Source organism: Coenobita brevimanus, chromosome 86 (genome assembly GCF_032717465.1).
Source record: "Coenobita brevimanus isolate Jiangsu-jjx chromosome 86, ASM3271746v2, whole genome shotgun sequence".
Taxonomy (NCBI): Eukaryota; Metazoa; Arthropoda; class Malacostraca; order Decapoda; family Coenobitidae; genus Coenobita; species Coenobita brevimanus.
This window is the reverse complement of record NC_137039.1, coordinates 28576112-28592896: the sequence shown is the minus strand read 5'-3', so window position 1 is coordinate 28592896 and position 16785 is coordinate 28576112. Positions and strand designations below refer to the sequence as shown.

The 16785-nt window shown below is 42.2% G+C and overlaps 1 protein-coding gene across 1 annotated transcript; it reads right to left on the bottom strand.

The window, feature by feature from the left end:
- Positions 1 to 866: 866 nt before the first annotated feature.
- On the bottom strand, positions 867 to 16002 carry LOC145410684 (lysophospholipase-like protein 1). Its single transcript, XM_080280797.1, has 5 exons — positions 15962 to 16002; positions 9937 to 10084; positions 3984 to 4105; positions 2311 to 2426; positions 867 to 1265 (listed from the first exon to the last, which is right to left on the bottom strand). The coding sequence occupies exons 2-5, from the start codon at positions 10068 to 10070 to the stop codon at positions 1038 to 1040; spliced, it is 600 nt and encodes a 199-aa protein (XP_080136923.1). The 5' UTR covers positions 10071 to 10084; positions 15962 to 16002; the 3' UTR covers positions 867 to 1037.
- Positions 16003 to 16785: the final 783 nt, after the last annotated feature.

Here is a 16785-nt window from a genome sequence, read left to right as displayed (position 1 = left end):
GTACATTGATTTCATTGATTTTGGTAGGATTCTTTACCAAATATATGTTTTTCCCCATTTTTTTTTTTTTTTTTTTACTCTCATGCTCACTGTACACCTTGTTTCATTAACAAAAACATATTGTACATTGACTTCACTGATTTTGGTAAGATTCTCTAGCAATAATTAGGTTTCCACGGATGTTTTCCTGTTTTCTCCCTAACCCAGAGGGGGGTCTTTCATAATCTTTGTTGGGCAATTTTGTGGCAACCATTAGGTCTAGGGGACTGAGATTGCCATTTCCAGGTGTGTAAACTCAAGCTCTTCAAATCTGTAAAAAAAAAAAAAAAAAAAAAAAAGGTAAAATCTGAAAAATTAACCACGAATTGTGGCTGGGGATGAAGACAGCTTCAGAAAAATGCGGCGTTTAGGAGTTAAAACACACGTTCTCTGAAAACACCCATCAAAGTTGTCAGGTCGTGGAACACTGAGCAACACATCCTCTCTCTCGTGTCTCTGGCCGCACTGAGTATACAGCTGCGACTAAAAAAGATGCCAGATGTCGAGAGCAGGAGTATTTAGTCGACAATTTACCTAAAAAAAAAAAAAAAAAAAAAAAAAATGTATATTTTGCACAAAACTATATCATGAGGTGTGTAGGAGCACTGACATTGCACTTGAGTGCTTGATATAGGTGTGCAAAATGACAATCTTAAAACATTTATAGCTACATTTCTGAAGATGATATCACTCTGCACAGAGACAGAGGATGGATGCCAGAACTTTGTGGAATTTTCTCAGAATATTAAAAAATTTCAGATTTTTTCATCAAAAATGAAGACAATCGCCTTAAAGGTGCTGTCACCTCACTCACAGGGCACCAAATCATCTCTGGCATCAAGGCACATTGACAGTAACACACTTTTCCTGGTTCTTTTAAGTGTCCGTTTCAACAGCAAATCAGCATTTTTCGAGAAGTCTTTTTTTTGTCTTCATTTCCAATCCTATAGTAATTAACTTTTTTCCAGCAACCTAAGAAGTATGTAGTTCTGTAGCATTCAATATTTTTCTGGCAGCCTCTGAAGTATCCAGTTTTGCAATGCTAAAATCTCTTCTGCAGACATAGTGTGATACAAATCCTTAAAAGTATGGAAGGTGCCAGTAACACCAAGTGCCTGTAGCTGCTTAAAGGTGCTGTCACCCCACTCATGTGCCACCAGGTCGTCCTTGGTGCCGTGGCACATTAACAGCGGCGGCCGATGCACCGCGGGATGCTGATGCAGCACCTGGGTGTGACATCATTATCAACATCCTAGCCTATACATTTTTCACCACCACCACCACCACCACCACCATCATCATCATCATCATCGTCACCGCTGTGACCATTATATTGCTTCATTGTCAACATACAGTAATCTGAACACTCACTGGTATATCAGCATCAACATTTAATCACCATCCTGATCCTTTTTCTCCCCTAAACACAAGGGCACTGCAAAGACCATGAAAATGGGGTAACCAAGAGGTGGTTAAGCCTAAACATGGGGAGGCCACAGCAAAACCCTTTACGGGGTCTCGGTGATTTGACCTGGAAATCAGAGATAGCCAGATAGCCACTGATGTAGCTAAGCACATTTCTGGGGTATCCAATGCCACCCCTCTGCTTATGCCATTGCCTAAATATTTTAGAGCCATCTCCAGCAATTCCATATTATACACTACACATCTGTTCCTAAAAACTACTGTACAGTATTATGTGAAAATTGTTTTATGTGAGCATTCTGCTCAGGCAAGGAAGATTATCTTCTCAAACACTGCATCATTTAAGGCTGGAGATGAGGATCAAGATATTAATTTTCATAAGGAGTTTAAAAACTAAGTGATATATTGAAATACTACTGTGAACTGCATCATCCCTAACCATCAACTGCATATCCTGTCCACTTTATTCACCAGGTTTCTTACAGATTGGCCAGCAAAACACAAGAGAGGCGACATGCTACAATCAGTTTGTTTTCGCCTGACAGACATCCCTTTCCCCTTTCAACTTAGTTGATGGCCATGTGTAGTCTGACTGAAGGATAAATCTGACTAGTAACCAAGAAGACTCATTCCTATCTCATCACTACAGCAATGACCTCTGCTGTTAGACTGCCATGATCTTTTTCATGTAACCGACTCAGATCAATCTCATTAATAAGGCTTATCAAATTTAATGCAACCACAGCTTAGTAATCAAGGTGTGAGAGTGACCCAGGTCCATCAAATGAAACCAAATTGACGAGTACGTGAACCCTGAACGTGCCTGTAAAACATGACATACTGCACCTCATAAACCTTTGATCCAGTGTTGAGAAAAGATGAACACGCAATTATTCCTCCAAGGTCCGGACGGAAGCGGTAGCCCATCTGTAATGCCATGCCACCCCCCATTGAGAACCCTCCTGCAGCAGTGAGAAAACATTATTGTTATTGTTGCAGTTGTGACCTCTGGATCATCTGACTGTGAACCCAGTGGACTGCAGCCCAAAGCTGCTCTATTCTACTGCAATCCACCATATTTTCAGATGGGGGATAGGAATTTATGGGGACATTTGGATAACTAGGCAGTGAAGTTCCCTAGTTATACAATTGCCACCATGTGTAGGCATCCCTCTTCAGGAACAGATGAACATGCAATTATTCCTGCAAAGCAGAGGAACCACTGGCATATCTGCAGTGCCATTCCATCCCCTAATGAGAACCCTCCTGTAGCAGTAAAAATACATTTGCAGACATAAGTACTCCTCGTTTGATGCTAGTTTACTATAGTTCTTCACCTTAACTCCAGAAATGGAGAGCATGAGAGGGAATGAGAAGGCATTCTACTAAGAAAGAATTACAGAAAACATCTAAATAAGATACACACTTAATAAGTCAAAAGGTGAGAGTAAAAGAGAATGAAAGAGTAGAATACTGTACTGAGAGAGAATGATACAGCAATAGGGATTTTTGATCATGTCGACCTTGGTTGAAGGCCAAGTTTAGTCAGATAGGAGGGGTGATTTGAATAACAACCACACACACACACACACACACACACACACACACACACACATATTGATGTGAGTTAATGATCCAGGTTTATGCTAATACTGTATACATGGTGGCCCAATGGTAGAAAGCCTGACTAATGGACCGAAGAGTTGTGAGTTCGCGCCGCGCCCGGGTAGGCTGCCATGCCGGGAGAGGTAGCGCTCACCTGTCACCTAGCTGGTTGTTGCAGCCATGGCTCAGGGGGTTAGAGCGCTCTGACCAAAGGGTCAGAGCTTCAAGTCAACCCAAGGGTCATTGCTAGACATCAGGAAGGGCATCCGGTCATAAAGTGTTACACACTCTAAAAACCAAAGTCTTCTACCCAGGGGCAATGCCTTGGCCCTTATCGACAAAGGGGGACACGGCATAAGAAAAAAAAAAAAAGAAATGCTTCATTAATGTCTAGATGTTAACAGGCAAGATAATGCTTCAGTCCTTTCTTTCCACAGGACATCCTTTTAGTTTATTTTTCCTCCTACCAGGAATTTTATTAAATTCAAATAACAATAGTAGTTGTAGCCACAGGTTTATATGAATGTGAACCCAATGAACTGCAGACTACAGCTGTTCCTCTCCTGCAGCCTGCCATCCTCCTTTTGGAGACAAGCAGGGTGCTGAGGAATATTTGCATAACCAGGCAGCTCCACTGCCTGGTCATACTGGTGCCATTACATGAAGGCATTGCTCTCCAGCACTATTCAACTCAATAAAGAACTCATACTGAAGTAGTTACTGAGGCTGCATTTCCCTTCAGTTCAAAAATTCTAAAAGGCATGAAATAATTTGGATTCACCTTATGTCCCTCAGTTCCTTTCCTGTCCCCTCAAAAGAAGGACTGTGAACTGCAGATGGGCAACTTTTGCCTCCAAGTCACTGGGTTCACATCCAGATAGCCTGGGGCCAAAAAAATATATATATATACTTACCTAATATTATTCTGTCAATACTAATTCCCTGCTTAACTTCTTGATCAATCACTCGGTTAATTTCTTCTGCCATGGGTTCTATGGTTGCTAAATCCTCAGGTATATCTTGTGACAGCTCTTTTCTGGAAGGGCAAATTAAATAGATTATCCCCTTACACATCTGGCCAGCAAGGAAGTACACTTATGGGCCAAAAGTTGATTTATGATTCCACTGTGTCTACTTCACACTTACAGCATGTCTGTCACTTTCTTCCCTGATGCATCCTATCAAAGAGAACAATTTATCGGCAGAGAATATATCTAATCTCCCTCTCAACTAAGAAAACTTACTCACCAGAGGAAAGTGAGAAGCAGAAGAGGTGAAAAGGCATGTCCATCATATTTTTCCCTAATGCATCCTATCAAAGTGATTCGTTTTAGGGCAGGGATATACAAAAAGCCTCTATCTCAACTTTGGAATCTCAGCCAGCAGAAGAATGTGATATACAGAATATGGTTGACTATTAGGCAAACTTTTGTCCCCAGCTGTAATAAGGCAAGTGCAGAATGCTGTAATGGTTGTAACATTAATTTAAACCAGTGGTCCCCAACCTTTAGTAGGCTTCGGGCCACATTTACCAATGTTAATTTAGTAAAGGGTGCTAAAAAAAAAAAAAATCAAATTCAAACAAATACACACACACATATACATGTATATATGTACAGTACATGTGTGTATATATATATATATATATATATACACTCAACCCCCTGCTATCGTGCGTTCAGCTATCACGTTTATCTGCTATCACGCACACATCAAATGCACAACCATACAGGGTATCATGCACCCCAAGACCGCTATCACACGTCGAGTCTGAAGACAGGCTAAGCGAAACTTATTCACACGGCACTTCATACGAGGTTTGCCGAGGATACGATGGTTAATCGGAACGGTAACGTGGTAAAATTGCCGACGATACCACTGGCATTTGGAATGCATCTGAATGGATTCCTGCCGAGGATACGACGGGCAAAACAGTGTGAACAAAACCCATTCGACTCGAAAGAATATATCGTACTACAGCATTGAAATTTAGCCTAACACTGAATACTTATTAATACTGTATTTTAGAATAAATATCAATCATTTTGAAACCCTTATAAAGAGTTAATGTTTCCTATGCCGAGAAAACTGTGATGTCGATAAAGTAATCAAGTGTTTACAACTAAGACGGGGCTCTGGCAACAGTAACAGGAACGTGTGTGATAGAGTGCAAGTTTTGTTCCACTTAAATCTTCCTCGGCTGTTCCTGATACGATGTACCGTGTGATACCCCCTTTAGCTGTGGACACTAAGAAATCATGGAGACAGCTAAAGAGATCTGGCAGCAATTAAGCCACTCCTAAGCCTCGGAACCCATGAAACCACCCAAGCCTTAATTCTTACAAAAGTTTGATGGCCATTTATGCTGAGGTGGTTTGGCCATGTGGAGAGGATGGAGGGTGAAAGACTGATGAAGAGAGTGTATGTGAGTGAGGTGGAGGGGGGAAGAGGGAGAGGGAGGCCGAGGATGAGATGGAGGGATGGGGTGGAGAGGTATATGAGAGAGGGGGGTGTGAGTTGGGAGCAGGGCAGTGAAATGGCGGGGGACAGGGCGACTTGGAGGCGATTTGTTTGTGGCCACCCCAAACGGGATTGAGGCGTCTGGCAATAGATAGATAGATAGATAGATAGGTAGATTTATTCATTATACTGTTATTATTAATATAATAAAGCTTTATTTCATGTTGGAGGAGAGATTGACAGGAAATCGCAGGCATAAAGTAGTTAAAAGTTAGAAAAATGGGCCACTGAAAAACCAATTAGAAATTTTCCCATTGATTGTTCAGTTCAGCTATCGCGTATTCAGCTATCACGCGCGTTTGCTGTGACCAATTAGGCATGATAGCAGGGGGTTGAGTGTGTGTGTGTGTGTGTGTGTGTGTGTGTATATATATATATATATATATATATATACTGTATATATATATACAGGTGCCTGGTGGTTTAGTGGGTAATTATTGCGCTCCAATCGGATTGAACCGGTGAAGGTTTACATCCAAGGGATGGTTGGGGTTGATTGTTCATGCAATGTCACTCAGGGATGAGTGAGGTTGGTCACTCTCGTCTTAAATGTCGGGACCAATTGCCTAGCCCCAGGCTCCTACACTCCTCATGGGGCAATGTAGGATTTGATGATGGATGGATATATATATATATATATATATATATATATATATATATACAGTATATGTATATATACAGAATATATAGTTGGCCCTCCACATTCGTGGGGGTTAGGGGACACAGAACCCAGTGAATGTGGATTTTCCATGATTGTTTGGTGCAACCCCCCCAAATGCCTCTACAGCCACTAATCATCCCATGAGCAAGTGTGCACACACTGTACCTAATAAACCGTATCTGGGACCTCAAAGCAGCATAAAATATCACAAATATTAACCGACCAACTGTATAAAAAATAGAGACCACAATTATTGGGCACAATAAGGAAATTACAGGAGGTTTGGCACGGCAGCAAACAGGTAGCAAAACGACTGTGACAGTGGCAGGAGACAGACTGAGGGGGAGACAGAGGAGCACAGAAGCACGGTAGTTTGGTGCGGAATGACCCACGAGAATTCGCACTGCTACACTTTGTGACTGTGAATGAAATCTTGGCTCCACAAAGGGGCAATCCACGAATCTTCGAACTCCGTGAAAGTTGTTTCCACAAATGTGGAGAGACGACTGTATATTCATTCATTCATCCAATCCTACGATGCCCCATTAGGAGCACAGAAGCCAGAGGCTAGGCAAGTTGGTCCTGACATTTAAGATGAGAGTGACCAGCCTCACTCATCCCTGAGTGGCATTATGTGAGCAATATACCCCAACCACCTCATGGATATAAACCTTCACCGGCTCAATCCAATAGGAGTGCAATAAATACCCACTAAACCACCAGGCACTAAAATTTGATTACATGGTTACCACCCAGCGTAGTAAATGGTTTCCTGGTGTACAGGAAACCATTTGGCTTGTCACTCAATGTAGAGTCACCCACAGGCAGAAGGAAGAGGAAAGAACGAAGGAAAGAAAGACAGAAGAGGAAGTGTAAAGTCACCCATAGGCAGAAGGATGAGGAAAAATCAAGGAAAGAAAGACATAAGAGGATGGAAAGAAAGAAGGATGGAAGAGAGGAAAGGATAGACACAACAGAGCAGCACTACATTGAGTGAGTGGATGGTGAGCGCCCCCACCTACCACAGATAACTGTATATACAGTATATAAATGAGGAGTGATAAAAAAATTTGGTGAGTTAGAATAACGGTATTTTATTGAACATTAGGTGCATACATTAGACATCCCCTTCAAAATACTCCCCTCCTGCACACAAACACACCCACTTGTTCCACAGTTCCTGCCACTGCCCAAAACATTGCTGGAAGTCATTCTTCTTGATCTCCTTCAGAAGGTTTGTCATCTTGGACTGGATGTCTCCAATCGTTTCATAATGACTCCCTTTCACCGTGCACTTCAGTTTCAAGAACAACCAGAAGCCACAAGGTGTCAAGTCAGATGAATAAGGTGGATGCGGCACGTGTGGAATGTTTTTCCCCGCCAGAAATGTCTGGATACAGTAAATTGCTCAAACATCAACATTTCCACAAATGCATCAATAGCAGCAGACATGATCTCACCCTATGTTCTGCCACAGCACACTGGCCTGTGCTGTTGTGGTGTCCGGTGACAACTAGGAAGGTGGACAATGCAGCAACCACTAACACCCAGCCCTCTTGTGTTATCAGATGAGGCTGGATGGCTCAGTTGCTGATGCCTGTCCTGGATGCAACACAGCACCCCATTCTATTAAACAAATTACGGAAGACTGCATTTCACACAATCACCTGCGCCAACAACACAACATACACGCCTTGAGAGCTCTGTGGGAAAGCCCAGTCTCAGCCGTGACCTTTCTTAGGGACTCAGGGTTGTTCGGCCAGACTGCCTAGAGAACAACTACACATCTGGATGGCTTTCCATGTCAAAAGACAATGATCATGTTGTGACAGTGCATGCTATGATCTGTGAAAATCATCATCTGACAGTCCATGAAGTTTCCAATGAAGTATGGATCAGTAAAGGTTTGTGCCACATGATTCTAAGAAACTGAAGATGCATCAAACTGCCACAAAATTTATATCACATCTGCTGATAGATGAGCAAAATCAGTCATGAGCTGTTTGATTGTTCAACTGCTAATGAAAACTCTCTGACACAAGTCATAACAGGTGATGGATCATGGGTGTACGACTACAATGTCAAAATAAAAGGGGAGTCATCACAGTGGGCTGGAATATCATCATCGTGACCAAAGAATGCAAATCAGAGTAATTCAAATGCGAAGGTGATGCTGATCATATTTTTTATTAGAAGGGTGTCATTCATCATGAGTTTGTTCCACGTAGTCAGTGAGTCAATAATGAGCTTTACTTGGACATCCTGAAGCCTTTGAGGGAGGCAGTGCAAAGGATGAGGTCTGATGCATGGACATTCAAAACCTGGATGCTGCACCATGACAATGCACCTGCTCACATATCACTCCTTATCTGTGATTTTTTAGCAAATCATGCGACGACTATCATCTTCCTGCTGCCCTGTTCTCCAGGTTTGGACCCTGCAGACCTTTTTTTGTTCACAAAGTTGAAATTTACCCTGAGAAGTTGCCAATTTCAGACGATAAAAGAGACACAAGAAAATTCACCAAGTGCACTAAACGCACGTTCATTTAAGTGCGTGTACGTGACATGGAGTGATACAGCTAGTGTTAGACTAAAACCCCAGGTCACCACTACACGGTGTTCCCATCGCAACCACACTAAGCTGGCTAGTTGCTATGCTATTTAAAAAGTTAGGTTTCTTTTTGGACAGACCTCATATATACAACAAAGAATCTGGGAAACATAAATGCTCTTAATACATATTTTTCAGTATTAACCTTTTCACCCCATGACATAATTTATATTCCTTTGTTGCTACCACTACATGACTATTCAACTCTGAAGACTCTTTTCGAACTAGAAGAGTTACATATTGCCTTCAATATCCCTCCAATAGCTCTTACCTAGGCTGAATAAAACTGTCTGATGGTAACAAGAATTAAATTAAAAAATACTTGACTGACGGGGTTCATCTATTCAGATTGCACCACCAGACACTAATATTCTCATAGTAAAGGGGTTAAGAATGAGGAGGAGGAATCCACCAAGCTTGGACTAATGGACAATACAGGAGAGGAAGAATGACTGAAGGAAAAACATGAAAGGGTACTTCCCTCACCTGAATAATGTCACTTGGCAGTAGCCAGGCATCTCAAAATAGATGGACCCTGATTCTGTAATTCGGTTTAACTTTCTTAGCTCAGGACAAATTTTGCAAGCTCTTGGACACTTTTATCTGAACATAAAATACCATAATAAAGTTCAGTACACAGCTGACATCTTGCCCTACAAAGGTTAGTAGCTACTGAAGTTACAAACAACAATGGTAAGTGGGATGCCTTCCTCTGGTGGACTTGAATACAGTACTGTGCAACCATGCATCTGTGCTACCTGGCTATACTGGTGTCCCCCAACTCTCTCCCTATCCCAATTGGGGGGGCGCGGTAGCACAGTGGTAGTGCGCCGGACTCGTAATCGGGGGATTGCGAGTTTGAGCCTCGGCCAGGCTGCCGTGCCGGGAGTGGTAGCTTGCTCCTGTAACCCTAGCGGGGCTATATAGTCCAATACAGGGCTTAGCTCGGGGAACTCCATTTCTCCCATTTCTCCCTATCCCAAGAAAGGTGGATGGTGGACTGCAGAAGAAGACTAACTTCAGCCTGAGGCCACAGTAATAGTGAAACTGCAAAGTAGGGTGCATAACATTACCTATCAAACCACACATGCATCATACTTCCAGCAGCAAGAGTGTATGGTCTTTGTGGTGCTGTGGGATACAGGATGCGGATGTGAGGGAAGCACAGGTGTTGTCCATAAGCCAGCCTGATGCCATCGTCACACATGCTCCCTGTACCACCTGACAAACAACAGGAACAGGAATTAATGCTCCCTTTACCACCAAACTAACAATTAAAACACAAATTCAGGCTGTCTGTATCACCTGACAAAGAACCATATCACAAATTCTGGCTGTCTGTATCACCTGAAAAAGAATCATATCACAAATTTAGGCTGCCTGTACCAAAAGATAGAGAACCATTCTACAAATTTACCGTCTGTTCATACTACAAATTTACCATCTGTATCACAAGTCAAAGAATCATAACAGGAACTCATTACTGAGCGGTAGTAATGTCCTATTCTACCACTGAGCTACGGGAAATAAGCTCGAAAAGGTTGAAAATCTCTGCCTAGTTAAAATGAATGAACTATACAAGGCAATAATGAATCCTGAGCAACTTTAGGTGAAGAATATCTTAAGTATTAACTTATCACAAACTTAATAATAAAACAATTTTATGCATGCACAAATGCACATGCATCTGCACACACACACACACACACACACACACACACATATTACTTACCAGAGCCATGCAGAAATATTACTGAAGCACTGTGGATGGGTTTCGTCTGATCCACTATCTTCATTCCAAATATCTTACAGGCCATCCTGGACTCTTTAATACCACCCTGTCAGCCAACAACCTTGAGCACTGAGACCCACATAATTAAAACTGAGGATGTGAAGTTGTGGATAAGCCAAATATTTTTTAATGAAAATTTTTGTAACATGATGATGGCAAAATATATGGGACATGTATGTACTCATGCTGACTTATAATGTGAGACAGGCTGTGTAAACAGTATTAAAAAATTACAGAATTCCATAAATATATCTATCAATCTACAGCCAGACATCTCAATCCCATAATGGATGGCCACAAACAAATTGCCTCCCATGTCGTCCTGTCCCCTGCCATTTTGTTGCCCTCCCTCCAGCTCACACACCCCCTCTCTCATATACCTCTCCACTCCATCCCTCCATCTCATCCTCAGTCTCCTCCTCCTCCCCTCCACTTCACTCACATACGGTACCCTCTCCTTGATAGTCTCTCGTTCTCCATCCTCTCCACACAGCTAAACCACCTCAATGTATTTGTAACACTTTCTATCACATCCACATCCACACCACGAAGTTCCTTTACTTCCTGACTGACTGTCAGTGTAGTAGCAGTTGCGACCCTTGGCTCCTCTAATAATGGTATGTGAGACCAGTACTACTGGATCAAACTGCCCCTTTCCAGCAGTCCTCATCCTCCTTTCGTGAGGCAGGGAGAGAGTTGAGGAACATTTGTATAACCAGAGAGTAGAACCACCACATGAAGGCATCTCTCTCCAGCACTTGAGTCAAATATTAAAGATATGTTCATGCCTTTGCACCCCCAGCTCTAATAATACAGGCAGTCATGACAACACGATATATGGTTCACAAGCCATGATCACTTGTTGTTTAGGGGTGAGGATGACCAAACAGCTGTATTCACTCTGTTGATGGGTAGGGCCTGGGAATGGGGTGTGTTAAATGGATTACCATAATATTTCTGCACCACTTATCAGATTTTCAAATTTGCTACTGAAAAGATGTTAACAATATTAATCATTTACATTAGACTTTACCAATCATTCTACTAAACACCAAGGCCTGGGCTAAAATGGAAACCTTGAAAAAAGGAGCTTTATGATGGCATATGAACTAGATTTAATAATACAGTATTAATAATTTTTTACAACCAAGAATTATACCATCAGGATTAACAAAGCTTTTTTTTTTCGTGTGTGTGTAGTTGGGAGTGGGGGGAAGTAATATTCAGAAAATTACCAAAGGAACTGAGGATGATGACACTTCTCTCTGCCCAGGCTAAAGGGAGTCTCCTCCATTGCCTAATTAGTGGACCAGATGCACCTGGTATTTAACTTTGCAGGAAGAGACTGAGTATGCATATGGATGTCATCTGTAGGAAGAGTGGTGGCAAGTCCTTAACCAAACAATATGGTCAGGATGATAAATAGGGATATCCCTGCTGCCAGGAGCATGGCCTATAGTTTGTACTGTATGTTTTCATTAGAAAGAACTGGGTCATCCATAACTTCAATACTGACTGTCGCATGCATGAAATCAATAAATCTCTGTTATGAGGTAGGAATGAGTCTCCTTGGGTATTAGACAAACTTATCCACAGGTATCACTATGCTTGGCCATCAACTACTGTAAGTTGAAAAGGAGTTAAGCTACAGATCTTCATCCAATGAAAACAAGCTAACTACAGTATGGACTGTGTGGTCAATGAGGATAGTGAACTACAGCACTATCGACAGTAAGAGTAGGAGGAACAGTATTTAAAAAAAGGAAAAAAGAAAGAAAGAGAAAAAAAAGGTCTCTATCATTCCAACTCCTGCGTGAAACAAGCCGACACAACAAATGTGATGGAAGGCCTGAGGAACATTCCTAGATTAATATAAATATATCTTTGCTAAATCAATTACTTCTCCAATACAGTACTGTAGTCCTACTTGGTGTATAACACATTCACATTTACTAACCATACTGACACAGCTGGATTGCTTAGTGCAAAACTCACCGAACCTCCGGTAACCATATACAGTATACATTTTTGGGGTCACATTTTTTTTTCTACTGTGCGATGAGGAGAGGTAGATTGAGATGGTTTGGACATGTGGAGAGGATGGGGGATGATAGTTAGGTGAGAAGTGTTAATATTGGGGGTGGGGTTATGAGGGGTAGACTGAGAAAGACATGGGACGAGGTCATTAAGTGTGACCTCAGGGTTAAGGGACTGTACAGGGAGGCTGCAATGGATCGTGCAGCGTGGAGAGCCGCCATTAGGTGACCAAGGCCGACACATGCAAGCATGTTGGAGCCTTTAAAAAACGAAAACGATAAAAACAAAAACGATGTGTACATGTCCATGCCTTAATCACCTAACAACTAGAAAAGGCACTATCGAGCTGACCGATGCTTAACAGTGTCTCCAAATGTTACATGCAGTATCATTCCATATCACTCAAACTTCTGTAACTTAAGATAAATAATCACTAATTGGTCAGATTGACACTGGAGCTTATTTAACATACAGTTAATGAACACCAACCGATCAGTAATTCTGGACATGCCCTGGGACGGTAAACATGCACTTTACTTTAAGCAGTAAAAGCACCTTGCCAAATCAGTTCTTCTTTTCTTCCTGGTAGTCTGTTATATTGTTCTTATTATTTCTGGGGGGTAAATAAAAGTTTCTTGTTAAATCTGTTTCTCCGTTGTTTTTAGCCATGTACTGCTGTGTCAACTCATCTGATTCATCTACGTAATGACAGAAGCGACCGGCATTCACGGCTTAACATAACAGGAATTTCCACAACTTACATGAAAGAAAGTTCACCAACCTAACGAAATATATTCATTAATTTTTTTACCTAATGGGCATGGTCTTTCCATACTTTCAACCGAAATGAGTCTTTCATAGGGTAATCGGCACCTCTCCTGGATTACCATACTTACTGGGGATTTTTTAAAACTTACCTCTGGAAGCTTTTATTTAGGATTTTGAATTCAGTGGTTAGTGGTAGGTGGTGGTGACCATCATCCACTCACTTTTTTTTTTTTTTTGTGAGGAAGAAGGAACCAAAGGCCACGAGCCTGCAGTAACTGTTCCCTCCAAGAGAAAAACAAAATACAAGAGAGAGCCAAATTCAAGATGTGATCATTTCGAGATGCCTGGACACATTGCATTTGAAAGACTGGAGATCATAGGAAGCAGGAAATACAGACAGAGGGAGACAGCTCCAGAGTTGACCTGTTGCATAAATGAAGAACTAGGAGTAACGGTTAACTCTTGCATTAGAGAGTTGGACAGAGTGCTGCCTACTTCTTCCTTAGCCTTTATCATTCTTTTTCTGTGCCTGCCCTCCTCTCTTCCTATTTCTCCCATCTTTCCTGTCACTTCTTATTGCTTTTCTTTCCTTTACAGGTGGCTTTACACTGAGTGACAAGCCAAATGGTTTCCTGTAAGCCAAGAAACCATTTACAACGCTGGGTGGTAACCATATAACCAAACCATACGTGCTCCCTGCGTGTCAGCAAGTGGGTTGGTGGAGGGTTAGTGCCCCTCCCCATAAAACAAATAACTCAAAGTCAAATGGCCACCCCTTATGGGATTATGGTGTCAGGCAATAGATAGATAGATAGAATTCAGTGGCAGGTGGTGGTGACCATCATCCACTCACTTGATGTAGTGCTGCCTATTTCTTCCTTAGCCTTTATCATTCTTTTTTTGTGCCTGCCCTTCTCTCTTCTGATTTTTCCCATTTTTCCTGTCACTTCTTATTACTTTTCTTTCCTTTACAGGTGGCTTTACATTGAGTGACAAGTCAAATGGTTTCCTGTAAGCCAAGAAACCATTTACAATGCTGGGTAACCATATAACAGAACCATACGTGCTCCCTACGAGTCAACAGATGAGTTGGTGGAGGGTTAGTGTCCCTTCCCATAAAACAAATAATTCAAAGTCAAATGGCCACCCTTTACAGGATTATGGCATCTGGCAATAGACAGATAGATAGACAGAATTCATAAATATTCCCTCAACATCGCCATATCCATCACTGGAGGTCAAACGCTGAGTATACATGTTTTCCAAATGGTGTGTCCGGGATGTATGATTACTTTGGGGAACTGTGTATTACCTGCAGTGGTTTACATCAACTGCTTCCTTTAATATGCAGCCATTTGCTTATCAAGGACACAAAAAACTGCAAATGGCATTCCACAAGTTGCTTTTGGCAGCAGCTGCTCTTTATCTTCCTGGATATTAACTTCTTTGTTTTGTTTTGTTTTTTCTCTCTTACTTCAGGTTCTTACTAAGTTGAATTTTGCTAAGATGGGTTTTGAATCTCCAATATAATATTTCATGGCAATCCCAATTTCAGGGGGAGTTAGGTTAAGATGGATTGGTTTATGTTAGGTTAAAAGTATGGGGGGTTTGGGGAGGGTGTAGCCCCTCTAGTTAGCTTTGGCAAAGTTAGAGTAGGTTGCATTAGGTTTGGTTAAATCGCTATTCCATAGCTTTGACACTTATTCGTGTTTTCTTTTGGGCATTTTTGAGTATGGTTGATACACTGATATATCTAGTCACAGCAATGGTTGGTAAACAACTGGGGCAGTTGGAGAGACTGTTGATATACGGTACACGACATGGGCAACCTGGCCGCTTCTTTAAATACCAAAAAATGTGTATTTTGTGTTCCCAGTCACTTCCTGCAGACCTATCTATCTATCTATCTATTGCCAGACGCCTTAATCCCGCACGAGGTGGCCACAAACAAATCGCCTCCACATCGCCCTGTCCCCTGCCATTTCACTGCCCTGCTCCCAACTCACAACCCCCTTTACTATATCTCTCCACTCCATCCCACCATCTCATCCTCGGCCTCCTCCTCCCTCTCCCTCTCTCTCCCTGGCTCACATACACTCTTCTTGTCAGTCTCTCACCCCCCATCCTCTCCACAGGGCCAAACCATTTCCTACATAAATCACACACCTAACAAGTAACATACTGTATATCCTAACCCACCGGAACATACGCAAACCTAACAGATTAACTAAACCTAACCTAACCTCCAGTTGGGAAATAGGAAACGGAATCTACCTTTGAGTATGGTTCCTCCATTACGCAGGAAACAAACGATCGTGGGTACGGCCTAAGAAATGTGATGATGACGGGGAAAATATTCAGCAGGAAAAGGGCACTTACAATCTTAACATAGAAATACCAAACTGGACGAATATGAACTGAACTGGTCAAGTCTTCCTGCTGCTTGAAGTAAAGCATACCTTTACTGCTGGGGCTTACTAACGTCAGACAAATTACATTACATAGCACTAGTCCGCCACAGCCAAGCAAATCCTGCTGGCCCAGCAATATAGCTCCATCACCATTAGTCCATCTAAAAACCCCCCGAGTAACTTCTGGTGTGGTTGCCAGTGCGGTGTAAATATCGCTATTCGCTCAAACGTTATAGGCAATGGGAAAGGTGGGACAGAGGCCATGAGGCGTTTAGCACGGTTTAGCATTACTTTACCTTAGGCCTTTGAGACTGTACTGGCTACTTAACCACTATCCTCAGATACAAGGCAACTGTATCATCACTTCCCTTAAGGACCCCATACACGGTCAGTCATGACTGCACAATCAAGATGATTGTGCAATCATTAGTTTTGACACCAATCAATATTTGACCTCTATCGCTGATGGCTTTGGCTGATGGGTCGTGACTCGGCAGCTTTGCTAGCAATGATAAACTCTCGGCTGCAGCTAGAATAGTAAAAACTCTGGAGCTAGAGGGAACTAGTGACCCTACAGACCCTTTCTACAGCGTCTCCAGTGAGAACAAACGCTCACTTGATGAGGGATTTTTGCCATATGGAGGCTAGAAATTTTCACCCTTTTAAATCAGCCATGTAGGTGCAAGGCTACAGAGGAACGACCTGACGTGATGGCAGGCTTTCTCATGGGTAGCACCCCGTAATTTATGTAGCCGCCGCAAGGGCGACGCTGGTGTAGCAGCAGCCATGTTACACCACAGCCGACGCCCGCGTAGTACTGAGCTGCTCTGTGGCTGTGGGTTTTCGAAAGCAGCTAATGAATCCGGAAAATATAGTGCCATGGTCCACTGTGCAGCTTACGGAAACAAAAATGG

What these genes read in the sequence shown, in the direction of transcription:
- LOC145410684 (XM_080280797.1), bottom strand. Translation starts at nt 10,070, where the DNA reads ATGTGTGACGATGGCATCAGGCTGGCTTATGGACAACACCTGTGCTTC. An exon ending in ATGCATGTGTGGTTTGATAG is followed by an intron (nt 4,106 to 9,936) that starts GTAATGTTATGC and finishes TTGCCCTTCCAG; the next exon opens with AAAAGAGCTGTCACAAGATA. An exon ending in TATTGACAGAATAATATTAG is followed by an intron (nt 2,427 to 3,983) that starts GTAAGTATATAT and finishes TCACTGCTGCAG; the next exon opens with GAGGGTTCTCAATGGGGGGT.